This window comes from Loxodonta africana, chromosome 1, assembly GCF_030014295.1.
Source record: "Loxodonta africana isolate mLoxAfr1 chromosome 1, mLoxAfr1.hap2, whole genome shotgun sequence".
Classification (NCBI taxonomy): Eukaryota; Metazoa; Chordata; class Mammalia; order Proboscidea; family Elephantidae; genus Loxodonta; species Loxodonta africana.
The window spans coordinates 120,546,748-120,570,361 of record NC_087342.1 but is presented as its reverse complement, the minus strand read 5'-3'; the positions used below and the strand labels follow the sequence as shown (position 1 = coordinate 120,570,361).

Genomic DNA, 23,614 nt, shown 5'->3' with positions numbered 1-23,614 from the left:
CTTGTTATGGGGGTGGTTCCAGACAGAGATTTTATAACATAAGATTTTGTTTTGGTTTTATTTCCTTTGTGTTGTTGTTAGTTCAGATTTAAAAAACAAAACCTCGATCACCATTTTAAAGTGATCCATAAAGAGAGACAAACTGTAGCATCTACTATTACCATGAGCCTCCCTTAGTTAAAAGGAGATCTATGTAACTTATTTACTAATACAGAAAATTACTTAAAGGTATGTGTGTGTGAGAGAGAGAGGGAGAAAATTTGCTTTGTTATTACAGAATTACACATTGGATTCTTGGTAAGAAAATTTGACTAGTAAGTGGTTTTTAAATATTTAAGCCTCATTTATTTCCTTTTTAGTCTATTATTAGGTTAATGCTGTGATTATAAATTGAGAAGCTTTTACAGTTGTTCAAGAACCAGGATACCTTAAGAAAACATCTTGTCATATCCTGTTCTCAAGTATCTTTGACATTCTTAATTTCAAGATTACTTTGTCTCTTTTGTCAGTATTTCAATATGAAAGTGTTTTCAGGTTTTGGGTTTCTTGTTTCTCTGACAGAAATTGAGGTCACTAACACATTTTGGCTTTACTTGGTAGATGGCTTTTTTTTTAAATCCGAACTTCTAGAAATTATAGATATGTATGTTTTAATTAATAAAGGTTTCTGTTACGTAGGATGTTTTGTATCTGTTGTCACCTGAAAACCTCATCAAAGATGTACGAAAAGTATAGGTTTAGTATTATAGTAATTTACAGGAAAAATAAGCAAGTGTTTATTAAAGATATTACTTAAAATCCCTTCAAGATAAGCTTATTATTTTGGATTTCAGACAACAAACCTATTGTTTCTAAATTTATTTACTTTCATGGTGGGATCTGGATTAGTATTTCATTATCTTTTAAACATAAACTGTTTTCCACTGAAATAGATAGCAGTTGCATATTTACTCTGATGCATACCCTGAAAACCCTTTAGCCATGTATGTGAAGAAGTTTATTATTTTGAAAACTGAAAATATAGCAAGCTTTTGGTTTTATTCACCAAATGGCTCATCTATTTTAGAAGAAACAATAGAAATTGCTGCTCACGAGGCCTCTTTTTGTACTCGGAGCCCAAAACACATATCTCTTGTTTGGTTTGTAATCCAGACTTTAGGAACTATTGGGCCAGGAGGATACTTTGATCAGTTTTCATGGGTAATACTGCATTTAGGTACATTGAGTTTTCCCCTCATAATGTGTGTTGAATTTCATAGTATCTCCAAGTGATCTTTCAGCTCTAAAAACTCCATGTTTCTCTTAGTAAAATTAGTCCTCCAACTTTTCTATGAAGTGGATGACTGCATTTAGTCGTAAAATTTTTCTGGAACTTTCTTTTCTAAAGATTTCATTTAACTTTAGAAGTATGAAATGACAAAGTATTACTATTTTAATTGTATTTTTCCAAAATCACCTGCCTTTAGGAGATAATTTAAGTGGATTACATTTAATAGGCTTTAAGCAAAATAACATTTTTGAGAACTTTAATGTGATTTTGGTATGTATTAAGTAATAGTGTTGAGTGTATTTCAGCAAAGCTTCTATTTCTCTCATTATGAAAATGTGAGAGATCTAGATGTCGTGATTAATATGTAATACAGTTTAATAAATCTTGATTTTATTAGCTGTAGAGACTATTACATTTAAAGTAGCTGTATAAACCGAAGTAGGAGGAAAAGATAAACTATAAGAGTTCTATTATGTTATCCAGATATGTCATTGGAATGTAGTTTTAAGTAACAAAGGTATATATAAGTTATTGTCATAAACATCACTGTAACATTAATAGCAGAAATTTGCATTTGAATTAGGATGTAACAATTAGTTGAAGTAGGTTTAATAAAATAGGAATTCAGTTATTAAACGTAGCTTGTATTTGAACATAATCAACTGGAGGACATTTTCCCATAGCACGCCCTACCTCCAAATTGTACTGTGCCCTTTTTCCCATCCATATTCCCCAGGCAATTGTGAGTTGTGTAAGGGCAGGAGAAACTGCATTTCTTTCGTGCACCATCATTTCTCTGGTGCTTACCTTCATGTTTGGCACGTAGAGAGTACAGCACAGTTTGCTGAATGATTGAATTTATTAATGAATTATCCACGTAGTTTTAAAAACATACTGTCAACTTCAAATATAAGGTTACATGTTACTCAGCTTCATGTAACGGTAGAATAATCTGTGAATTATTTAAAAGTTACAGTTTAAAGTGGACTGAATTGGTGACACTTCTTTCTTATGAAGTTTAGAGAATGGTACTTATTCAGATCTCATGGAAACTTTATTGTTAATATTGCTGTAAATAAGTAGCCTTCCAGGCTTGCATATCAAGATAGTGGCAGTTGGGAATAAAACACTTGATCTCTACTAATTCTCAGTCCGGTACCCAAACCACTGTTCAAACATGGCAGCTATGTGCATGTTTTTCTTTCTGTTATCAGCACCTCAGAACAGCCTGTGTACTTAACATCAGGATTGGGTGCTTGTTGACTGAAAAATTGGGTACTTCCTGACTGAAGAATGGGTGTTGATACTGTGGTGTTGATAGGCATTTATGTATCTTTTTTTGTTCCTAGATGGCTATATGTATAATTTCAACATAATGATGGCCACATACTGAATTACATCTCAATTCTTGAAAGGCCAAGTTACCTATTATAAGGTTTGGTTATGAAAAGATTTTTTTAAAGATTCAGCTTTTAGGTTTATAAAAATAATTTTGAAATAATATTTTATCATTAGAGGTTAAAAAAAAATCCCTCCCAGAGTCTCTGCTATTAAATTATCAGAGAAAGTACAAAGTTGTTTTTCCTAGAACTTCCTGCTTCACTTGTTGTCAGCCCAGTTTTGTTCACATTCAAATGATTATTTTTTGAGTTTAAAAAAAAAGGCAGTCTGCCTTAATGTGTAACTTTATCTGCTGCACTGGCAATGTTGTTTATTTTGTAAAACAAAGAATGGAAGACTTTAAGCGAAACTTTAATTATTCCCACAAAACGTAAGGTTTAGTTTGCTGAATTTATTTTCCAATTATGTTTTAAAACATTGTTTTAAACAAAACGTTGTTTGTTGAAGAAGTAAAAATCTGTAGATGTGTGTATACATGTATCTAGCGTGCCGTACTGCCCCTTGATCTTTGCCTCCGTGTTGCATTAACCTCAAGAGAACTATATGGCTATTAAAAAAAAAATTAGTAATACTAATATTCATGTCAGCAGCACTCAGAGCACTGTGCCCATAGACTAATTTACCCACAGGAACAGATTTCTTGAACTTGGGCTTTAAAAGGGAATGAGAAAACATTCAACTTCAAAGGGGTCTGCAGGTCACATAGCAGACACTACTTGAGTAATAGAGATCCTTCATTGTGTGACAGTTTGGTTTCTACTGAAGGATGGGCAGTTGGTTAGTCCTCTTTTGTCATTTAATATTCAAATGAGCGTGGTCTCTGAGTTCACAGAATGATTTCTTCGAGGAGCTCCTGGTGCCAGGCTCTGCCTCTGCAAGGGTATCTATCTCTTCCTATGTAGAATTAATTGGTGGGGTTTCAGCTTTCTCTGAACCCAGGCTGCCCCTCTCCGCAGTTCCAGGACTCTGATTTGCGCTGATGTCACCACCAGGCTGTTGCATTGCAGCCTCACAGCCTCTAGGTACCTCCCCCTGAAACAGCTTGCCGGCTCCCAGACAAGGCAAGGAGTAAAAGAAAAGATGACTGCGAAGTTAAGTCACGGGAGGGCGTAGCACCGCGGTGATAGAGAGCTGGGAGCATTGTGGGCAAAGGGACAAGGAGATGTTGCCCAAAGAAAGAGTGCATTGCTGCAAGTGCCCCGGCTTGGGAGGATGTCTGCCCGGGACCGTGCTGCTCTGAGGAGTCCGGGACAGCGCAGGAGGTCCCTGCTGGAGTTCTGTTCTGCCTCCTCCACCGCCACCTCCTTCTCTCTTCAGCTGTAGCTAAAATGAAGGCAAAACTGCGGCCACAGTTGGACAGTTTCAAAGGATAAGAGTAGTCTCTTGATTTTCAACTGAATGTGAATTACGTACGCAGCCTGTGCCTTTGAGGAAACCGCCGCCAAGCTCTTTGCTGCAATTGCCTCAGGTGGAATAAGCCTTCTTAAAGGGGACCGGATAAGAATCTTTGGAAACGACTTTCTTTTTCTTTTTTTTTTTTTTAAAGGGGAGTTTGTAATACACCATGCCTTCTGTTTACTTAAAATGGTTGCTGGATTGTACTGGCCTGGCTGTCCAAAATTCTGATTTTTTTTTCCTTTGGTTAGTTCTGAATCTTCTCGAAGAAGCTTAATATGGGACGAAAAACTGCCTTTTGAATCAAGATTATTTATAGCTACTCTCCCGAAAATTAAAGGAAAATCATAACTCTCTTAGAAGTTGTAAGACGTAACTTATTTTGCCCTGAGGATTTGTGCTGTGCCTTGATCTGAACAATACGTGGTCCCCGTGCCTGTCTTTTAAGTTTCAGAAGCATGATTTATTTATAAAGGAGATGGGGTTTTGCAAACTGTCCTTAAATGGATTACAGTTAACTAGAGGTCTGCTGAAATTAACCTTCAGCCTGCTGGAATGCTTGTCCTTTTGGAAGTTTTAATCTGAATCTCTTACATGCAAAATTAGATTTAAAAGGGAAATGGGCTGACAAAGGAATGTTTTGAGTGTTTGAGCCACTGTTAAATGTGTGTGTGTTTGTTTTTCTGTGTTTTAGAGTTTGTGAAAGGGAACTGAGGATTTGGGGGAGGCAGAGGAAAGAGATTTCTGTTCTCTGTTCTTAATGCACTTTATTTTTTTAAGAATCATTCTAAAAACATCCAGGTAAAAGAATGGTTGCATTTATACTGATGCACTGATGATGACCTAAACACCTCATGTATTATGACAGATATTTTATGAACATGTGTCTTGATGCTAAGGACACTTTGTAGTAGTTCTGAAGTATACTTTCTTAAAAAATGCTTTGCCTTAATTCTTATTTTCTGTGTCAAGAGCTGCAATTTTTGTTTTAACTATCTACAAAATGGGGAAGCCACTCAGCAGACCGGACTGTTTACGTCAGAATCCCCCATGTGTAGGGAAGGGTGAAGAAGAGGAGGACCTAAACATTGAAGACTGTTACGTGCCACAGCGGTCAATCTATGATACTGTTAGACTAAATGAACAGATAGACTCTGGTTCAAAAGGTAGCCTGTCTTCCAGGCATTTTACAGATCGGACTTTACCCTACAGTCACAGAACACTGGATGTTAGTTCTCTATGCTCTAACGGTGCCCTTACTTCTTCCAGTGTATTTGAGCTGAGAGGTCGTGAAGCTAACAAACTAGATGAAAAGATGATTTTTGATGCACTCAAGCTAAACAGTGATATCATTCGAACCACAGGATTACCCAAAGCCAAATCTCATGCAGAAAAGAAAGAGCATAGAAGGTCATGGCGAATGTTTGTTCCGGCCAATTTTATGGATTATGCAAACAAAAGTGAAAGCTCATTTGTTGAACCTACTGATGTGGCAGATGCTGTTACCAAGGCCAGCAAGTACAGATGGGGTACTAATTCTCTGACTTCCGAGGAGGATGACTCTGGTTTATGCAGTCCTCCAGCAGAGAGGGAGGACAAACAGGGCATTTTAACTGGAGACCAGTCACGAATTAGAAGCTTGTCTTCTGCTGAAGATATTCATATAGCAGAGCAATATAGACCCTTTTTTTCTGTTAATTCCATTAGTGAACAGAAAATCCCATTGCTTTCATATAGAAGTGCCCATCCTGATGAAAACTTCAAAACGATTCTACGTGATGCTTCTCCACTAGAGGAAGCAAAACGTGTAATTGGTCAAAGGAAACTCCATGGTGAAAACAGTTGCCTGCAGGATGATTTGAAAGAGAGCACTGGAGAGTGTGACCCATTAATTATGCTAAGAGATGGAGAAAATGAGCACATTTTTGAACCTGGAGAAGAGAAGTCATATGGACCAGGAGAATCTAAAATCACAGTACAGAACAGGCAACTTGAGAATGATTCTCCTCAGGATTTAGGTCTCTGTCATACAGATCTGGGGAAGAATGACGTAGACTATGGTAGCACAAGTTTAATAGAAAATGTGACGTTGACATTGTATGATTCAGAAGAATCCAACATAGCATCTAAAGAGGAAGTGGAGGCTCCACTTTCTGCCCAGGATATGGAGGTGATCCATAGGAAGTACTCCCCGAAATTCATTCCAGTAAGAAAGAAAGCAGCTCCTAAAAAAACAAGGGCTCAGGCAGAAATATTGGACACAGTCTTTAATGACTTTCAGTCAGTCCAGGTAATTAATGGAAACGGGAAACTCTGAAATGCCAAAAGTTTGTGGTTCTGTTAGCAAAGTGGCCTCTGGCGTTTCTTATAATGATCGAATCCAGTCTTCTATTTTAGAGGTTTGGCTAGTACCCTGTGAGATGCCAGATATTGATTGATAAGTTGGTCGTTATAACAAGCTGATTAGAGGCCATTGTTTAGAAGATTGATTATTCCCAGCTGTTTAGGGTCCTGCTGTTTATTGTGCAGACGGTAGCAGTTCTCCCTGGTTTAAAATGCCTCCACTGTGAATTTATGTTAACGTTGGGCTTTTACACAAATTGTGGTTTAAGACACTGCCATTTAAGGGCAGTTATATTATACTAGATTTAGGAGGCTTGACAGACTTATTCATGAAGGTACAAACCAAGTGTTATATTGTTGTGGTCTGCAAAGTACCCAAATTAAGGACTTTTTAAATGTGCTGAAATTTTTCTCTCAATAGCTCTTCACGTGGAAGTAGAGAAGTTATTGTGCTGTATTTTGCAGTCATTATAGTTCTTAACTTTTTGTGAGTGGTGAATGAGGTAAGAAACTAAAGGGTACAGCCTTGTAATAAGTAGAGGTCGTTTGTCAAGCCTGTAATTTTTTTCTTCCCACTCAGATTCAAGTTCAGCTATTTTAGTACTTATACTAAACTCTTCTGGTAAACTTTGCCTCAGAGGTAATTTTATTTTATTTTAAGCTTCTCTTTATGTGCTTATGGGTTAGGTTAGGGTGAAGAAGGTATTTTGTTACAACTGAGAGATAAGGAATCTAAACAGTATTAGAAAAATGCTTCTTCTTAGTCTGAGAAATAATTGCTATAGTCAACGATGACTTTTCCTTGAGTATGCGTTACAAGCTTAATTAACAGAGTACTTTTTTTTCTGTAAAGGACTTTGCAGTTTATTTGTAGAAAACGGAAACCCAGGTGGCGTAGTGGTTAAGAGCTACAGCTGCTAACCAAAAAGCAACAGTTTGAATCCACCAGGTGCTCCTTGGAAACTCTATGGGAAAGTTCTACTCTGTCCTGTAGGATAGGTATGAGTTGGAATCGACTCAATAGCAATGAGTTTGGTTTTTTTGGTTTTGTAGAAAGTAATTAAACTCTTAGGAGTATATAGACTCCCTAATAGTTATTTTTAATCCTCAGTATATTTTTTTGGAGCACTTTAGAAAATTACCATAGACTCACTGTCTTAGACCTGCTTTGATACATAACCTAAAATTGATTCCTTTTTAAAACCAAGATCAGAGGTTAAGGCAGTTTATGAGGATATTAGATTAATTTTTATCCTGAAAACTATATGAGAGGGAGAGTAAAACTTTACTTACCCTGAATCTTTCTATACCATACAGCATCAGGGAATTAAGAATTTGGCAGTTTTCTAAAATACCCCCCCTCCTTTTTTTTTTGGGGAAGTAGTAAAACAGCTACAACCATTAGTTCCAAGAAGTAGTAACTAAAAGGTAGTATAGAAAAGAAATGGAATCAAATTCTATCCTCACCACCTTGCAGCAACTTTCTGTTGACTTTTTAGGTAAATTATAACTTTTTAAAAAATTATAAACACTTCTTATGACTTTTCTCAATAATTCAGGGAATTCTCATTATTTATCTGATTACATATAACTGATTTTCATATATATTTAGTTTTGTTATGCAGAAACAATTAACCAGTGTGGAAGTTGTCTATGTGGGTTATCAGTGCAAGCAGCGGCTTAGGCTTTTAGTTAGGAAGAGATTTATAGAGGAAATGATCATTTGTTCGCTGTGGCTTCATTCATTCATTTAATGACACAGGAGTATCCTGTGTGTTAGGCCTTGAGCCAGAGTCTGGACAGTTTGTTGCTTTGCAGTCTTTACATCTTTCAGAATTATTTTCCATAATGTGCCTGTAATTTTTGCTTAGGAGCTATTTTAATGTTTACCTTTATTATGTTTTCACATATTCTGTTTTACTGCCCATTCACCTGGACTATTGATTATATTTATATAGTGTCCTTCAGTATAATAACATAGAACCCCAAACTTATTATCTATCTGAAACTTTCCTTCCTTGGTAAAAATAATCGATTTTCCTCGTATTAAAAACATTTGTATTTATGTATTAAGGAGGTGATACCATCTATCCCCAGCATTTTCTGCTAAGAAGTTGACGTCATCCACCCCTGAGATATAAATATAGTTTTCTGTATTGATGTTCATTCAGCAGATAATTGCTGGGTACCTATTACATGTTAGGTTCTGTTCTAGCCCTAGGATATAGAACTACTCTAAGGAAATCAGACAGAACTTTCTGCTTTTAGGAAATTACATTTTAATCTAACATATTAAATCTTTTGCCCATCACAGGCAACTGGGGAGCCATATATTGGATAGGTGGAGAGAGGGGGAGAGATGGGTTAGAAACCTATACTGGCAGTGTAGGCATAGGCAGCAGTCATCAAAGAGTAACCAGAGTTATTGTACTGGTGATGTGCATGATCAGGCCCATGGAGTGAGGACTCCTAGCTTCTTAGAAGCCCACTGGCACCTTGATTGGCATGTAGGGGTCTAGATGTGTTGGGATCCATATTATTGCAGTGCATGCTTATATCTTATCTCCTTTCCCATTCATGTTTTTTGGCTCACAATATATTTGGCCTCTTGGCCTACCTCCTCTCCCTGGCAATGATTCTACATTTCCACTTTGAGCCTCAGCCTTCAGTTGGCAACAAGCAGCGGCTATCCTTGTAGAGCCTGTAAGGATTCCTTGCCCAGTAGATGCATCTTCGGCCCATCTTATCATTTTGCTCTTTAGCATTTTCCATAAACCTTTTGCTAGAGTTAAGTTGGGACGATAGGGAATTTTTAGTGCTATAATAATGAAGCAGCACACTTAGAATTACATGTATTGAGAATATCTTTAATATTTCTGAATTGTTTTGACAATACCCTGAATTTATATTTAGTCTGCTCTTGCTGTTACTCATATGGTGGCTATGAATAGGTAGCAGAAATTATCTTTACTGCTGGACTAATTGATAGTTTCCAATACCTGATGACTGAAAAATTGTTTATTTTATATTTGGTGGTTGTTAGAAACTGGAATTCCAATAATTATTGTTGTTCTAACTGCAGGTATTCCAGAAAGAAGAGATTGAACCCTTGCAGGTTAAACAGCAAGATGTAAACTGGTTAGGTCAAGGCCTTATTCAGAGTGCTGCTAAAGGCACCAGCACTCAGGGGTTGGAGCATGACCTTGATGATGTCAACACCCGCTGGAAGACCCTCAACAAGAAGGTAATTTTCTCACACCCTTGTTGTTTTTATTGATTATTATTCATAGCATTTATTGTGACCATTAATCATATTTATACTAGCTGAACTTCTCTAAACGTGTCTACCTTTTTTTTTTTTTTTTATGTGGAGGCCCCAAACTCAGGCGCCAACAAGAGGTAGGTAGGGAGCTTAAGTGAAAGAAGTGAGCTGGGTGAAACAGGTCACTTCTAGACTTTTGATAGAGCATGATGGCAGGTGGGCTATGACCATGGCCCTGTGCTGAGAGAGCACACATACCTCTAAGGATACAGTAGCTACCTGGCTCTAGCAAATCATTGCCACATAGGGATGTAGGCTCACTCTTGCCAAATATCCCACTTACTTTCAAAAGTACCTAGAAATCTCATTTTTTATGTGAAAAATTCCAATTTTCAAGTGCTGGCAACTAATATTACATTGTATAATAGGTCAATACTGTGCAAGCCAAAGGTACTCTATTAGCCCTGGATTTAAGAGTTTGCAACCCCCACTATGACCTTTAACTCTAAATATTATTTTTCTTTTAAGAAGTAGATCCTACCTATCTCTGAGTTTCCAGGAGAGAAAATACTGGAAAAAATGCTCTGTTATCTTAAGGAAATAACTCTGAGACATAGTGACAGGTTTTCATATAAATTACCAGAATATTGTTATGTGATGGCACTGTTGATCTGTTATTGATATTCTCTCTGTGTTGAAATCTGAAGCAGTTTCCAGATCTTAAAACTACATTTATCATTCTTTAAAATCCATTTCATATTGTTGTGCTCCTTAAACACAATTAGAATGCAGAGTCAGGTGTAAATATATTCCATAGTGCTTAAATATCTTGCCAACTACTTTTTCAGTCCAAAAGGAAAAGATCTTTGAGAAGGGCAATAGGATATCTCTATGTGGGGCATGGAGACTCCACTTACTAGAAGACAAAGGACCTGGTTTGTTGAAAAAGGACTCTAGAGCTTGGAACAAGCGGAATTTAATCAAATACTTGATAGTAATTTTGCCTAGTAGAAGGTAATAATTCTGATTCTCCCTACTATAATAGATTTTTTTTTTTTAATTTTGGTCTTCATTATTTCTGATATTTATGAGTAGGAAATAAAATGGATACCAGGGATAATGATAAAAATGACTAATGCATTGCGTTTTGCAGTAACCTGGAAATATTTTAATCCTTCATTGCTAATCATAAACTTATCAGACATTTCCAAAATCTTAAAGATTCAGTCTTCTACATTGACTGGGATGGTAACCTTATTTTCATGGTTTAGATGCTACAGTTTGATTCACTTACCAATACTTTGGATAAGTTTTAAATGAAAAGGAAAGGAAAATTTGTGACAAAGTGGGAAAATGAGCACAAAAAGTGGCGTCCATTGGGCATATTTCATTATCTTACGAAACAACTAAATAAGTTGGGGCAATGGGCACTTTGCAGGTGGCTCAACGAGCGGCCCAGCTGCAGGAGGCCCTGCTGCACTGTGGGAGGTTCCAGGATGCCCTGGAGTCCCTGCTTAGCTGGATGGTGGACACCGAGGAGCTTGTGGCCAATCAGAAACCCCCATCGGCCGAGTTCAAAGTGGTGAAAGCCCAGATACAAGAGCAAAAGGTAAGTTAAGTGGTGCTTGTGTTGTGTTTCATATTAAATTTCAATAATGAGAGCATAAATTTACCTGGTGACTCTTTATATTAATAGGATATCCTGGTTAACTGGGCATTGCTGCTCTAGATGTTATTCTGTTAATCATTCAACAACTATTTATTGGACTGATACTGGGGATCAGGCACTGTTCCAGGTGCTGGGAATACTTCAATAAATAAAAAGGATAAAAGCTTCTTATGGAGTTTAAAGTCTAGTGGGAAGGGAAACACAGATGGAGAGAGAGAGAGACAATAAAGAAAGTAAATAAGAAAATTATGATAAGGTAGAAAGTGATAAAGCAGGAATGGGGGATTGAAATTAGGAAGCGACAGAGCAGGGATTGGGGGACAGGAAGTGCTAGAGTGGAGGGAAAGGTGGTATGCTATTTAAAATAAGGAAGTCAAGGAAGACCTCCCTGAAAAGATGTCATTTGGACATTGTTCTCTTATATGTTAGGTTGATCCATATGAAGATTGTCTTCTCTTTAGGTCAAATATCCACAGTTTCTTATGGTTCAATCTATATTAAAGAGGTAAATATTTGAGTCATCTATAGTAAGGAATGCACTGTTGTGTTTTTTGACACTACTAAAAAGGACCAAGTTGGGAAGACCTACTCTTTAGAGGGATGACAACTACTTCTTGTGACCATGATGTCTTGGTGGTGGTCAGTTATGAGGCCTTTACCGATATTATCCATACTGTTTGTCAGCCATGACTTGAAATGACATAAGGGAAGGGCCTAACACACAGCAAGAGTGGTAAATGTTTCTCCTGGGTGAGAACTTTAAAAAGAAGGGAGTGTAGTAAAAGGCTTGATATAATTATTACAGTCAGTACTATCTCTCTGAAAATTCTTCGTTGGAAACTCCAGCGTATTGGGAAATTATATTTACTACAAATAGATTTAGAGGTAAAGATTAAAGAAACATAAGTGGAAACATATTGTATTCATGTAATTTTTAAATAATATAACTTACCATTTGCAATTTAATTTAAACCTCTGTTATTCTTTCAGAGTTGATGAACTGTTCAGCCAACAAAACCTGTTTGTTGATTTTGCTTTCTTAATTGCTAGAGGCCTTGCTATGAGAGTTTGTCAAAAGCGATCCACTTAATTGCTTCTCTGCTGCACAAACCATCTGTGTTTTACTTTGATTATATAATGACTCTAACCATTGTCAAGAGTGTTTGTTTCTTACCCTTCTTTTGAAACATGTTCCTTTTACCTCTTGCTTTGGGTGTTTTGATCTCAAAATGAAAGTGAGAGAAGACTCTTTTAGTTTGTTGCTTCTGGGTAACTGTCTAATCTCTTATCCTTTAACTATCAGGACTAGATTGAGGAAGTAACAGAGTATTTAGTGTCGTATACTCACGTGCCTTCTTCATTGTTGTTAATACAGTGCCTGTGTTCAGCACTTATTCACGAAATATTTGTTTTAATTAGATTACAGCAAGGTAATCCTGAGTCCTGGCTGGCTCTGTCAAATATTCCATTCTAGGCTTCTTGAAATGCTTAATTAAAATTAAATTGAATTTTGTTTTGCTGCCAAATCCTGAAATATTAGTCTCAATTAGGTAGCTTTGGAGATTTCTGACATGCTCCGCCCTTTATTCCTTTTGGAAACAATATTTAAAGGCTCATTTTTAGTTTTCATCCTCATAAAGGATTTTAGGAGGTAGCCCCACCTAGTAAAAGGAGCCAAGAGACAGAAGACTTGGCCACTAATTTTAGCCTCACTAACAAAAATCTGGGCAAGTTGTTTACCTCTCGAAACCTCAACTTCCTTGTTTATAACGCGTTATTTAACATGAGAAAAGGCTTTAAAAACGATAATGATTCATAATAGTTGTTTTTATCTTGACAAGGGCAGATATTCTTTGGATGGTTAAGCATCTCCAGTTCATTATAATGCTGGAGATTTTGCACTTTCCCTGAGATCAGTGGAGTTAGCCTAAAAAATACCTTCTACCCTAGTGTTTTATACTCAGAAATTAATAATGAAGAGATTAGTGGTCTTATCAGTATTAGTTTTGTCTACTCTGAAAAGTACCACAGTGTCTGACATATTAATGAATCTGAATTTATTAAAGGAAATTAGTTATTTTTTAAATCCCACTTCTCAGATACTTTTAGATGTGTATCTTTGCAAAATATACATTTTTGTCATACATCAAAAGTACTTGGAATATGGTGTCCTTTATGTTGATACAATTACTCCTTTTCCTTTGTTGGCATTTAATGTTTTATCTCAAGCTTCTTCAAAGATTGTTGGATGACCGCAAATCTACTGTGGAGGCAATCAAACGAGAGGGAGAAAAAATTGCTACAACAGCAGAACCTGCAGATAAAGTGAAGATTTTGAAACAGCTGAGTCTCTTGGATAGTAGATGGGAGGCATTGCTTAATAAAGCCGAAACGAGGTAACCGAAATACTTCCCAGTTCTTTTGAATGAGTAGCAGTGACCTTAATACTGGTTTTGTATTTCGGTAATGCTTTTCTTCAAATTGTTATTGTCCTGTGTTTTTTATGTTTATCAGGTATGTGAACATAGGTGGCAAGGGCTGTGGTGGTTACCTCACGTTCCTCCATTCCTCTGATGGTGATTGATGGCTTGTAGTGACCAGATACACCCCAACTCTGTGTCTTGAGAAACCCATATACCTCAGGGAAAATATATTCATTTATTCATAGTGATTGTATGCCTACCATGCATCAGCCACAGAACCAGGCCTTGGTTTATGGGAGGTGACCTGAACAGATCATTCCCGCCCCCAGCTAGGGTACAGTCTGGTAGGGTGTATAGCCGTTGAAAAGTAACGAAAAATGTGAAGAGTGTTTCAGTGCAAAAGTACAGGGTGCTGTGGGCACATATAATAGGAAGAACCTGTTTTGGGGGCAGGGAATTGACAGCTAGGATATATTCTAAAGAAGGGTAAGCAGTTAGCTAGGAAACAAGGCAGGTGGAAATTCCTCTAAAATTTAGGAAGGGCAGGAAGCCAAGAGCAGGGCTCCACTGGGCTTTTGCTCTCAGCATTATTTTTATTACAGAATCTCAACCAGCATTTCTTTATTTTCTGCATCGGCACTGTTTTGCTCAGTGTTACGTAGTAGCTGTATTGAAGTATAGCCACGTAGGCTGGTTGGGTTGAAAATAGATGAACCATGAACAGAATGAGTGTGTTCCATAAATCCCTACCTTCTTTGGAACAGGAATGGTGACAAGAAGGATTTGTATAATCTCAAATTATGGAGTAGAGTTAACTCGAATTTTAGAACCACAGAGTGAGGTGCTTTTGAGGAAGCCAGAAATCTCACATTGTCCTTTAATATGTGTTAGCACATCTTTAGTAATTCTTCTCTGTAATGCCCCAGTACGTTATGCTTCAGCTGCTGTGGAAGATACTCTCAGTGTTTTTTTAAATTTTAATAAACAAGTGTCTAAATCTCTTTGCTTTGTTACTATTTCTGGTTTTCTTTGCCTAGAACATTCCTCACAATGGTATTAATGGAGGGTTGTAGGTCATATGATTTGCGTGCAAATTTACTACTTACAGTTTAAATCGTAATAAATTATATGTTAATCACAAAATAGTTATTTCCACTTATTCTGATGATTGAATATTTTAATTTAGAAAAAAGAGTCATAGACAGTGATGATCCAGAAGTTAAGAACAAGATAGTAATTTTATTCATGTTCTTTTCATAATCAAATGTATTTCAATTGAAAGTTCCTTTTAAGTATGTGCACATGTATATAGTATATGATATAATGGTACAGAAAATTATATTCAATAGCATGTGCCAATTTTCTACAATTCTCTTTGTCCTCATAGACAGCTAATTTGTCAAATCATAATTCCCTAAGAATTAAACATGATGAGAAATTAAGACAAAAACAACTCTTGGTCTCAGTAGGAATGATTTTCAGGCTTCGCTAATGAGTCAAGTACTATATATACAGACCAGCAAAATCACTTGCCCTAGAAAAAAACCGAGGACAGTGGAAGCAGGTTTTTACTTATATGGATACCTCTGCAACTGAGGAAACCATGTGATTTCGAAAAACATTTCAATCTACACTAGAAATACAAGTTTAAGAAGTCTTTTGCTCTATTCAAAATTTTTTAATCCATGAAAGATTGTTGAGTATTATTACTTCTGGGAAACATACCTTTATATATTTATATATACTTTTTTAAAAGTAGGAATCACAATTAATTCTATTGGAGGGAAAAGCTATGTACGTTCCAAAAACTTGAATCCAGTTATGACCGTTTGGCCAAACTATCTCAGTAACTGGTACTCTGATTCAATTAGTCAACACAGAAGCACTTAAAACAGCCTAGTTCTGAGCAAGTGCTCAATAAATATTACCTACTGTTACCACTATTATTGTTGTTATTAGAGCAGTATTGTTACTATTATTGTTGTCATTATTATTATTGTTATTACAATTTTATTATCAAAGATTACTTGAGACTTTCATGAGCCTTAGGTCATTGAAGTTGTTCTGTTCAAGTTTAATTTTATTTAATAGAAGAACTAATTTATTTTAACCTTAGATTTAGATGATTTCTATTAAAAAAAAAATGTTTAGAAGAGAATGCAAGAGCATGACTAAAGGTTTTTGTTGAATATTTCACACATTCTTCATCCCTAAATGACCTCTATCTTGGCACGTTTATAGGAATCGTCAGTTGGAAGGTATCTCAGTGGTAGCCCAGCAATTTCATGAAACCTTAGAACCACTGAATGAATGGCTTACAACCATAGAAAAAAGGCTTGCGAATTGTGAACCCATAGGAACCCAAGCATCTAAACTTGAGGAACAAATTGCACAGCACAAAGTAAGATATAAATCACATGTTAGCAAGATTCAACTTTCCATTTAATTTGTGGTTTTGTGACATAAATTTCAGTTATGTACTATTGTTGTGTTATGCATCATTACAAATTAAATTCATTTCAAATGTCATTCTTCAGTTCCATTTATGTTTTCATTTTTATTTGTCCATTCTTTCTGTTTTTCTTCTTTTTTAACTTTATTTAGGCCTTAGAAGATGACATCATCAATCACAGTAAACATTTACACCAGGCTGTTAGCATTGGCCAATCCTTAAAGGTTTTGAGCTCCAGGGAGGATAAAGATATGGTACAGAATAAATTAGACTCTTCTCAAGTGTGGTACATTGAGATTCAAGAGAAAAGTCACAGCAGGTCTGAGCTCCTCCAGCAGGCCTTATGTAATGCTAAGATTTTTGGGGAAGATGAAGTTGAGCTGATGAACTGGCTGAATGAAGTACATGACAAGCTAAGCAAGCTGTCAGTCCAGGATTACAGCACTGAGGGGCTATGGAAGCAGCAGTCTGAACTTCTGGTATTTTGATTTATTTTATTTTATTTTTTACTTCTGTTGTCATTATTTTCTCAGTCTTCCTTATTTCTGTGTTATTTTATGTTCACTGTGATTTTTCGTTTAATCTATATGCTCTCTCTCTATATACGTATATACACATATATGCATATATGTACACCAAAATATATCTATGGACCCAAAGAAAAGGAGCCCTGGTAACACAGTGGCTAAAGCATTCAGCTGGTAACTGAAAGGTTGACAGTTTGGACCTACCAGCCGCTCTGTGGGAGAAAGATGTGGCAGTCTGCTTCCATAAAGATATAGAGCCTTGGAAACTCTATGGGGCAGTTCTGCTTTATCCTATAGGATTGCTATGAGTCAGAATTGATTCAACGGAAGTTGATTTTGTTTTGTTTTGTTTTTTTTGGATGTACCCAAAAAGACTCTGGCTGCATATATAGATTATTATAAGTGAAATCACTTTAAAAAAGAGATTGAATTTCTTCAATTAGCTAGATTTTTTTCACTTTTAATTTTGTTGTTTTATTGTTATATGCAAAGCTGTGTAATTAACCAGTACTCTGTAGTATCTCCACATAGCCTGTTTTCATAGAGTCCTAGTACATTCTGAAAAGGAGGGTTTTGTGAATTGTGATAAACTTGGGCTGTGGGTCACGATGGTGAACAGAGGAGGGGTAAAATGGAACACTAATGAATATTTGAAAATCTGAGATGACTGCTCCAGTAGATCTCTATGAAGCTTAAGGCAAGTTTTCTCAGATAAACTGATGTTCATGCTAATCTAAAAAAACTTCTTTTTCCTCACATAAAAATGGTGCCTGTGTTTCTAGGTTCTGCAAGAGGACATCCTACTCAGGAAACAAAATGTAGATCAGGCATTACTAAATGGTTTAGAACTCCTTAAACAAACAACAGGTGAGCGATCTTTCACGTCAAATAATCATGCAGTCAGCATTCTGCATTGCTTTCAAAATGTTTTAGGGATTGGGGGAAAAATTTAAAATTTTAGGGCCGCTCTAAGCCTTCATTCTACAGAATCCTTTCAATACCAATCAAGGGAAGTTTCAGAATATGCTTTCACTTCTTATGATCTCACTTGGATTCTTAATGGAAGTTTGTGTATTACTCATAGCATAAAGCACTTTGGCACAGGAGGTGGTCAGAGAAGCCCATGAGGGAGTTACATTAGTTTTCCACTTGTTGAAGGCAGTTGTTCAAGATGAGCACATAGGTTAGAGACCTTTTTCTTTTTTTAGGTAGATTGCATTGTACTGACACACACGTGGCTATATCCATGTTTCCTTTCTCTGTATTTGAACTCACTCAGAAAACAAATAAATTTGGTCTAAAAGCTATATGAGGAGACCTTAGAACAACTGAAACAGACTAATTTATTTTAGTGATTCTTTTGGCCGTAGGAAAGTCTTACCAAACCTCTGTCCAGTTTAGCATGTATGTCTGTGGGTGGGGGTAAGCACCGTTCATCATGAGTTGGAGAAATTCAATAAAGTATCTAAAGCTTTGAACTATGATTCTGAAGCCCAGGGCACAATTTGTGTGTGTGTAAGTGCAAGTGATGAGACACTGGAATAATGAGGACCAGTTTATTACTTTTGACATTTATCTGCACACACCTGTATATATATGTGACACATATATACATACACAGACATGTGAATACACATATACACATATGCATATATACGTACACACATATGCCAGGCATTGTTCTAAACACTTACCAAATATAAACTCATTGAATCCTTGTAACAACCATATGAGGTAGTTCTCTCCCTATCCCTATGTAATGATGATATGTATGTATCTGTTATGTAAGTATGTGTGTGTACACGTAGCCCTTTAAAATAACACATATATCCCTATGTAATAATCTCTATTTAATGGCTCAGAGAGGTCAGTATCTTGCCAAGATGAATCAGCTTTTCAGCCACAAAGTCAGTATTTGAACTCGTGCAGTTTTTAACACATAAACTTTGAAAACTGGAAGCATCATATGGATAGATGCAAAGGTGCTGTTTCCCACATAATTAAAGACACTGTCGCTTTTTCCAGTTTTGATGTTTGTATTTTTAGAGCTGTTCAGATTTGCCAGAAATCCTGGGAAGGATTAAAACCTAGAAAAGGACTTCTAGGTTAGATCATCTTCAGAAAAACTTCTCTTTTTCTTTCCCCCAGAAAGTTCCATTAGCGTACAATGATGTCTAAGGAGACCTTCCAATCCCTTTTGTTCTTTTTATGAGAAATAACGTATCTTTGAAATTTTAGGTGATGAAGTTTTAATAATTCAAGATAAATTGGAAGCGATTAAAGCAAGGTACAAAGACATTACCAAATTGAGCACCGACGTAGCCAAGACTCTGGAACAGGCTCTACAGCTGGCGAGGAGACTGCACTCCACACACGAAGAGCTTCGCACATGGCTGGACAGAGTGGAGGTGGAATTACTTTCATTTGAGACTCAGGTTCTGAAGGGAGAAGCAGTAAGCCAAGCACAAGCAAGACAAAAAGTATGTTCTGATTTAAACATTTTGGATCAGTTTGTTATCACTTAGGGAGCCTTATTCACATAGGAATTTAATGATATTTGTCTCTCGGCATTACTAACAGGCTGACGGATGCCTTGGTGGGCAGGGACCCAACAGAAATTGGCAGTATGTCAGCTGTTTAAACTTTAGGAGCCCAGAGATGAAAACAGTGTATTAAAATGATGAAAAGAGAAAAACAAAGAGGAAAATGGTTATTGTTTCAGAGTTAACATGTGATTTAGTTGGAATAACAATATTTGTTTATAAGGTAGAAGGGTAGCATGAGGTGAGTTTTCTAATTATATCGCAAAAATAGTACACTAACATGCTAATAGGAGCCCTGGTAGCGTAATGGTTAAAGCTCTCAGCTACCAACCAAAAGGTCAACAGTTTGAACCCACCAGCCATTCCACAGGAGAAAGATGTGGCAGTCTGCTTCTGTAAAGATTTACAGTCTTGGAAACCCTATGAGGCAGTTCCGCTCTGTCCTATAGGGTTGCTCTGAGTTTGAATCGACTCATCAGGCAGTGGATTTGGTTTTAGGGCCATGCTAATAATCATTCTTATTTTCAAAGATATCAGCCTCCATTTTTATCATCCCTGAAGTATGATCACGTGTGAGTGAAAGGGAGTCAGCACAGTTAGACTCGATGGCTCATAATATTCAGCTGGAATGGTTTAAAGCCAGTATGTCCTCATTTTGAGGGTCACTTAATTCCCACTTCGACTTTCTTCTTTTTTTTAATTTTTTTCTGTTATCTGGTTACCAGCAAGCAAAGAATAATACATGTTAACTTGCTTGGTTTTGTTTTGTAAATTTTCAATATTTATATTACACTTCAGTGATAAAAGCTTAAGTGATAACAAATGACTACATTTAAATAGTTCTTTGGAATTTCTTAGGAAACACTTGCCTTTTGCAAAATAGCTTTAAATAACAAATATTTCTATAACTTAACTGAAACTGATGGTTAGTATTGGCCTACAAAGGGGCTTAGCCCCAAGAACAGTTAAAAGGAAAGCCTAAGCAAGATTTTATCCAAGTATGTGTATATTTTCCTAATTCCATTTTCAGGAACTAAAGAAGGAAGCTAAGAACAACAAAGCCTTATTGGACTCCCTTAACGAAGTGAGCAGTGCTTTACTGGAACTGGTACCATGGAGGGCCAGGGAAGGACTGGAAAAGATGGTGGCCGAGGACAATGACCGCTACCGATTAGTGAGCGACACCATCACCCAGAAGGTTGAGGAGATTGATGCCGCCATTCTGAGATCACAGCAGGTAGGGACACGTGAGTTGTTTTCTAGGCAGTACCTTTTCTCCATTTGTTTCCAAAGCCTTTATCTGAACAAAGGTATCTCTTAATAGTGTTTCCATTCATTTGTTATGCTTCAAAAATGAAAGGGTGGATTGGAAAAGAATTTGACTGGGCTCCTTTTACATCAGAGTGGCAGGGCACAGCTAATCTCTATATTGTAAGCAGCCATCTGCCTCATTGTTTTGTAAATGTATCCTTACCAGATCAGACCTTCTAAGCAAAATCCTTTTTGTCTATATATTCATATTGCTAACATTAACTTTATTCCTTGGCTTCCTCTGAACCTAATCTGAATGTGAGTAAATATTTTGAGTTATCATGTAAGTCAGGATTAACTGTTCATTTACATGTAACTATGGCAATGAGAGATTGTATTCTTTCTTAAAAGGAAACAATTTTGTTGGTAAGATGAAGTTTTTGCCAAAGATGACTGCAGGGGAAAACTATAGTATCTGACCTATCTGCAGGAATCCTGGTGGTACAGTGGTTAAGTATTCAGCTGCTAACCAAAAGGTCAGCAGTTGGAATCCTATGGGACAGTTCTACTCTATTCTGTGGGGTTGCTATGAGTTGGAATTGACTGCATGACAATGGGTTTGGGTTTTTGGGGGGCAATTAGGGGGCACTAGGCAGTGTTTCGTTCTGTTGTACATAGGGTCGCTATGAGTCAAAACTGACTCGACAACATCTAACAAAAACAACATCTTGGACCGATGGCACAATGGTTAAGAGCTACGGCGAGCTATGGCTGCTAACCAAAAGATTGGCGGTTTAATTCCACTGGCTCTCCTTAGGAACTCTATGGAGCAGTTCTCCTCTATCCTATAGCGTCCACTATGAGTCGGAATCAACTTGACGGCAACAGGTTTTATCTGGGCCTCACACAAAGTTTAGAGTTCCAGAGAATTTTATAGGCACCTAAACTTTAGCCACAGTTCCTCAGAGAATTGTGGGCAATGAGCAAAGTCCTAGAAATAGAAGTTTATAGTACATGTTTTGATTTGCTTTTACAGCAATCTCTATGAGTATTTATATTATGTCACCAGACTCTTATTACAGGCTTTCTGTGTGGGGGTCAGTGTGATATTGCAGTGTACTTTAGAGCAGAGCTTGGGAACGTATATGACTCAGCTTTTACTAATACAAGCCAAAAGCAAGAAACACAAATCAAACAGATTCTGTAGATGCATCCAAAATTAATTTTCTAAAGTTGCCATAAAAGTGTAATTTATGTAGTTCTAAAGCATAATGCTCCACTTCTCATTTTAGTGCTGTGTTCAGGAATCACAAAAGCTGATGAAATACACTGATAGCAGCAGCCCTGCCTAAGACAGTTCTGTGAGGGAGGGCATTCATGTCTGAGGAATGTATTTGCATGGCCCTGTTTAGAGTTTGGCGGAATTTGTTGATTTTTTTCATGATAAAATTATTCCTTATAGAAAATATTGAGATTTTCTTAAAAACTTACCAAAACACTTATGGAAGAAAAGTAGGCGAACGATTTAGTATATATCCTTCCGGTCTGCCTTTTAGGAGAAAGAGAGACTGGATGAATGTGAATGAGACAGAGGGAGAGAGAAAGTGTGTGTAATAAAATTGTCTTACTACCAATAGGTTGTATAGCAATACTGATGCCATCAGTATCTTAGAGTTGTTCATGTGTGTATTTATATCTGCATACCTGTGAAATACTTGCAAGGCTGTCCAGTGAAATACCTCCAGTAAAGCTCAGCAGACACACAGATGTTTAGAGCTGGGTGAGCATATGCAGTATGTGGTGGGTTAAGTGACTTGCCTGTGGTTCCACGGCTAGTTAGGTGGCAGAGTTGTAACTAGAATTTAATCCAGATCTTCTTCTGCCTAACTACAGTGCCTCCGGAAACCCTGGTGGCCACCACTGCTACCCAAAATGTCAGCAGTTTGAATCCACCAGGCAGGCACTCCTTTCCCTGGAAACTCCATAAGGCAGTTCTACTCTGTCCTCTAGGGTCACTATGAGTCTGTATCAACTCGATGGAACAGGTCTGGTTTGGGTTTTTATAGTGGCTCCTATAAACTGTTGAGGGAGGAAAAATCCAGAGAGGTGATCCATATTTCTAACTTTCTTCAGTAATCTGAAGGAAGATGTTCTGGGTCATTGTTTAAAGGGAAGTATGTAGGAGAATGTTTCTAACTGCAAGGACTGTGAGACATGAGAATGCAACACTAAGAGGATCGTGAAATACCACTACTTTCTAGGGAAGTTTAAGGGTAGAGGTAGGTATTTATCTTTCAGGTTTGGCAGAAATTTAGTTTTATACTCAAAAGTATAGTTTCTAAAATCATAATTTCAAGTTTTTAAGGGAGCTAATATAACACTGAAATTATTTTATAAGCTTGTCCATTTATAGATGTTTAGAATTAGGACCAGAGTATAGTTTAGTCTTAAAATGTTTGTTTTCTGTTTATCCAATGAAAATTCATCTATGAAATTTAAAAAGAATGGTGCAGAAATTTATCTTAGGACCTGTATGTTAGTCACATATTTTATACTGTCTGTTTTATGGTGTAGAAATAAATCATCTACCATTCTGTATCTCTTCTTCATCTGGAATATGGATGGAATCTGACCTCAGTCCACCTTTTTAGACACACGTTTAGCACATACAATTTATTTTATCTACCAATTCTCCTCCAAAGAAACCTCCTTCCAACATCCTTCTCCACCTACCCCTCAAAAAAATAAAAATAAAAACCACACAAGTGACAGGGTGAGGATGTGTGCCTTGAGCATTACTTGGTAGTTTTTCGAATTTGTAGATTTAATGCTTTGTCCTTGAATGACCAGGTTAACTTAAACTGAACTTTAAATAGCTAGCTGCTCTGTCTTCCAAACAGATTTCTCTTACGATCCTTTGCATTTTGCCTGGTAGTATGGTTGTCTGTGCACAGGTCTGTCGCCATTATAATGTTAGTACTTGCCTGATAGCTGTCCTTTGAAATTCTACAAATGCATGGGGATTTTGTGAACTCTTAGGCCACTAACGCAGAGGTATATTGACTTCTAACCATCAAC

The 23,614-nt window shown here is 36.9% G+C and overlaps 1 protein-coding gene across 14 annotated transcripts in view; it reads left to right on the top strand.

Moving 5' to 3' along the window:
- The window catches only part of DST (dystonin), a 482,507-nt gene that overhangs the window by 393,124 nt on the left and 65,769 nt on the right, over positions 1-23,614 (top strand). For all 14 annotated transcript variants that reach the window (XM_023544665.2, XM_010586936.2, XM_064287505.1 and 11 more), the window contains 8 exons: positions 9,492-9,653; positions 11,110-11,280; positions 13,570-13,736; positions 16,005-16,164; positions 16,368-16,694; positions 17,525-17,609; positions 18,981-19,222; positions 20,316-20,522. In XM_023544665.2, coding sequence (XP_023400433.1) covers positions 9,492-9,653; positions 11,110-11,280; positions 13,570-13,736; positions 16,005-16,164; positions 16,368-16,694; positions 17,525-17,609; positions 18,981-19,222; positions 20,316-20,522 — 1,521 coding nt within the window. The remainder of the gene's footprint in view (positions 1-9,491; positions 9,654-11,109; positions 11,281-13,569; positions 13,737-16,004; positions 16,165-16,367; positions 16,695-17,524; positions 17,610-18,980; positions 19,223-20,315; positions 20,523-23,614) is intronic.